We start from the raw sequence: 4,224 nt of genomic DNA on the forward strand, positions 1-4,224 counted from the left end.
GTGTGCCCGTGCAGGAGAAGCGTGAGTCCATGGCCGCCCAGTGGAGGATGTGGAAGTCTCAGCTGGAGATGGCTGATGAGTACGAAGGTGTCCTGGAGTCCTTCATGGAGATGAAGGGCAAGTACTGGTTCAAGCTGCTCAACCAGTTCCTCAAGTTCTGCAGGTTGGTGTGAGGAGGAGGAGGAGGAGGAGGAGGAGGAGGGATTTTGTTTAATTAATGTCCCGTCACGCATTATCGGTGATTGAAGACATTTTTTGTTAAAGTATCTATGACTACATTTATGTATTATCGGTTAGAAGGGGTGTGGGAGATGTGAATGAATGGAGGGTTGGCGGAAACTGGGCAAATGAGGGTGAAATGTGGGTGAAATTTGAAAAAAAAAAAAAATCTAAATACAATTACAGGAAATTACTTAAAGGACAGGTTGGTGTGTTTTGTCAGCAGTGTAGGGTTTTTTGCAGTACAGTGTACTGTGGTGTAGTGTTGTGTTGTGTGGTGTGGTGTGGTGTGGTGTGCATGTGTGTGTGTGTGTGTGTGTGTGTGTGTGTGTGTGTGTGTGTGTGTGTGTGTTGAGTGTGTGTGTTTGCGCGTGTGTTGTTATTAACACCACCACCAACAACAACAACAACACCAACGATGATAACAATAATAACAATAATAGTAATAATGATAATGATGAAAATAATAATAATAATAATAATAATAATAATAATAAAAAAGAAGAAGAATGATAACACTAATAATATGATAACGCTTCCCCCCACCCCCACCACCCTAATCATAATAGTGATCATCACTATTGTTATTATCATGATAATAATGATGATAGTGATAATGATAATGATGAGAACAACAACAGCAACAAAAATAACAATGATAACCATAATAATATCAATGATAATAATCATCATACTACTACTACTAATGATAATGATGATAACAACAACAACAACAATAATAATGATAATCATAATGATATCAATGATAACCATACTACTACTACTACTGATAACAATAGTAACAACAATAGTAACAACAATACAATAATGATAACAAATGATAATAATGACGCCTAACCCCACCCCACCCCACCCCCCCAACACACCTCAACACACACACCCCTCCTCACACCTCCTTCATCACTGTGCATGCAACAGGTGCACCGACTACGCCTCTCACCTTCAGCGCTACCTGGCGTACGGCATGGAGAGCTATGAGCCTTCTGCCAGCGACCTGTTTGCCATCGACGGCTTCGAGGGTGTGGACACCACTGACGTGGAGGCTGTGGCTCGCCGGGCGGCCTCTCTGACCCAGGTTGAGCAGGTGGGTGCCAGTTATATACACGTGACGTGTGTGTGTGTGTGTGTGTGTGTGTGTGTGTGTTTGGGTGGTGTGGGAGGAGTAGGTGTTGGTGGTTTGTGTGTGTGTGTGTGTGTGTGTGTGTGTGTGTGTGTGTGTGTGTGTGTGTGTGTGTGTGTGTTTATATATACATACATACATACATATACATCGTGTGTGTGTGTGTGTGTGTGTGTGTGTGTGTGTGTGTGTGTGTGTGTGATGAATACAGAGCTATTTGCATTGCATTGCATTGCATAGCCTTGCATTCAATCGTATCTTATGACAATGCATTGTGTGGCCCGGTATTGTATTGTATTGTATTGCATTGCATTATACTGTATTGCATCGTTCTACATTGTAGAACATTTTGCGTGGTGTTGATCGTACCAGTGCTGTACTGAACTGAACTGAATACATGTATTTTATTGCGTTGCGATGATGTGATGGTTCGTTCCGTGCAGGTGAAACTGTTCTTCGGAGGAGCCATCGAGTCCATGTGCGGTGGTATGACCGCCTACCTGCAGCAGGTCATCGCCTGGGAGTCCCAGTACAACTTCATGGCCTAGACCTTCCCCAGCAAAGTAGGTCGTCAGGAGCTTTCTGCACTCTCTCTGTGTCTCTCTCTGTCTCTGTCCTTCTCTCTCTCTCTATCTCTCTCTCTCTCTCTCACACACCCCCTTTTTCTCTCTCTTTCTCTTTGTGTCGGTCTCGCTCGAACTGCATGGCCTAAACCCACCTGTAAAGTAGTTAGTACGTTGTTACCTGCGTTCTCTCTCTCTCTCTCTCTCTCTCTCTCTCTCTCTCTCACCTTCTGTCTCTCTCTTTCTCTTTGTGTCTGTCATGCATACCCATCTCTTTGCCTTTCTCTCTCCGTCGGCTATTTCTCTTCTCTTTCTTTCCCTCTATCTCTGTCCGTCTGTTGTCTCTTTCTCTGTCTCTTTGTCTGCCTGTCTGTCTGATCTCCCTCCCTCTCTCTCTCTCTCTCTGTGCCTCTCACCAGCATAATCTCTTTTTGTTCTTTTGTGTTTCTCCTCTGCATTATTTTCGTAAAGTTGATCACATGTTTGTTGTTATATCATCGCTATTGTCCTTGGAAATCGTGTGGTGGCTGCTGTTAAATTGCTTATATTGTTCGCTTGGCGCTTGTTTCAGTTGTTGTGTGTATGTGTGTTTGTTTCTTGGGCTCATGGTAATATAACCGTCTCAGACGGGAAACGGTAAAAAGAGAAGAAGAAGAAGAAGAAGAAGAAGAAGAAGAAGAAGAAGAAAATACACGATGACATTTTGAATCCCAACCTTTTCCTAGCTATACAAAAGTGCTCATTATTTGTTTCTTTGTTTTATTTTCCAGATGGTACCATTCTACATCACTGTGACGCACCTATACCCAATCTAGTTTTTATTTCATCGTGTAACAACATATCAAAGTAAAATTTTTGTAAAAAAACAAACAAATTCCATGACCATTCCGTCGACTGACTTTATTCCACCTGAAGTCTATGGCCGAACACGTGATGACGTCATCCCAGATTGCGACATCATGTCTGGAGTACCATCAAAGTGACGTCATAAAGACCTTGGCTGGTTAAGAGCTAAGTGTGACGTCAGAGGTTAAGGGCCCCTCTAACGTTCCACCCAGCCGTTTACCTTATTACTTTTGTTTATATGTTATATGTTTTATGTGGCAACTCGTTGAATAAATATGTGTGGCAACTCATGACCCGTGTACGTGGTTGTGTGTGTGTGTGTGTGTGTGTGTGTGTGTGTGTGTGTGTGTGTGTGAGAGAGAGAGAGAGAGAGAGAGAGAGAGAGGTTTAATGACGTAAGCAACATGCTCATATCACCAAGTGGAAAACACGCTTCCCCCACCACCCTTCAGCCCCTCGTTCCCTCCCTCCCTCCTACAGATTTACGCTTTTCTCAACATTCTTCTTTTTTTTTTTTTTTTTTTTTTTTTTCAAAATTTCACCCACATTTTTACCCTCATTTGCCCAGTTTCTCCCATCCCTCCATTCATCCACATCTCCCACCCCTTCTAACCGATAATACTCAGTAATACTCAGATGTATTCATAAATACTTTAACAAAATGTCTTCAATCACCGATATGTGTGACGGGACATTAAACAAAATTCCTCCACAACATTCTTCTGCTCTTCGAAATAAATACAAAACAATATCTAACGGTATGTATACGCACAATCTTCGTGGTCTACTGATGAGCTTCATATTTAAGTAACCCGAGGCAATCGACCCGATTTCGTAGTCACACACACACACACACACACACACACACACACACACACACACACAGAGACAGCAACAGAGAGTTACGATTTTTAACATGACACTCTGTCACACACACACACACACACACACAGAGTTACGATTTTTAACATGACGCTCTGTCACACACACACACACACACACACACACACACACACACACACACACACACACACACACATTTCGTTTTCTCTCACTCTGTCTCTCTCTCCGTTTATATTTCTGTTTCTTTCTCTCTCTCTCTCTCTCTCTCTTCTCTCTCTCTCTCTCACTTTGTCTCCCTGTCCCTCTCTGTATCTCTCTCTCTCTTCCTTTCTCCATCTCTCTGCCCATCTGTTCAATATGGTGTAATGTCTGTCTTCAAAATGCTACATTAGACAAAAACAAATTCAACAACAACAGCTACAACAAATGGAATACAACTATTGACTGACCACTGGAGTAACTGTTCTGAATGAGATAAAACCATGATAAGTAATGCAACACCTGTCTGAGGCGCATCTACAAGATCCGATGGCAGAAGAAGATCCAAAACGAAGATCTGTGGGAGCGAGCGGGACAGGAACCAGTGGCCAAGCAGATACTGCGGAGGAAGTG

The 4,224-nt window shown here is 42.8% G+C and overlaps 1 protein-coding gene across 1 annotated transcript in view; it reads left to right on the plus strand.

Moving 5' to 3' along the window:
• The window catches only part of LOC143282371 (uncharacterized), a 5,279-nt gene extending 2,303 nt beyond the window's left edge, over positions 1-2,976 (plus strand). Inside the window, exons 3-6 of the mRNA XM_076587987.1 lie at positions 15-163; positions 1,159-1,324; positions 1,804-1,923; positions 2,694-2,976. Of these exons, the coding sequence (XP_076444102.1) occupies positions 15-163; positions 1,159-1,324; positions 1,804-1,908 (420 nt within the window). The 3' untranslated portion in view covers positions 1,909-1,923; positions 2,694-2,976. The remainder of the gene's footprint in view (positions 1-14; positions 164-1,158; positions 1,325-1,803; positions 1,924-2,693) is intronic.
• The last annotated feature ends 1,248 nt before the right edge of the window (positions 2,977-4,224 follow it).

The sequence above is a fragment of the Babylonia areolata genome, chromosome 5, assembly GCF_041734735.1.
Source record: "Babylonia areolata isolate BAREFJ2019XMU chromosome 5, ASM4173473v1, whole genome shotgun sequence".
Lineage (NCBI taxonomy): Eukaryota > Metazoa > Mollusca > Gastropoda > Neogastropoda > Buccinidae > Babylonia > Babylonia areolata.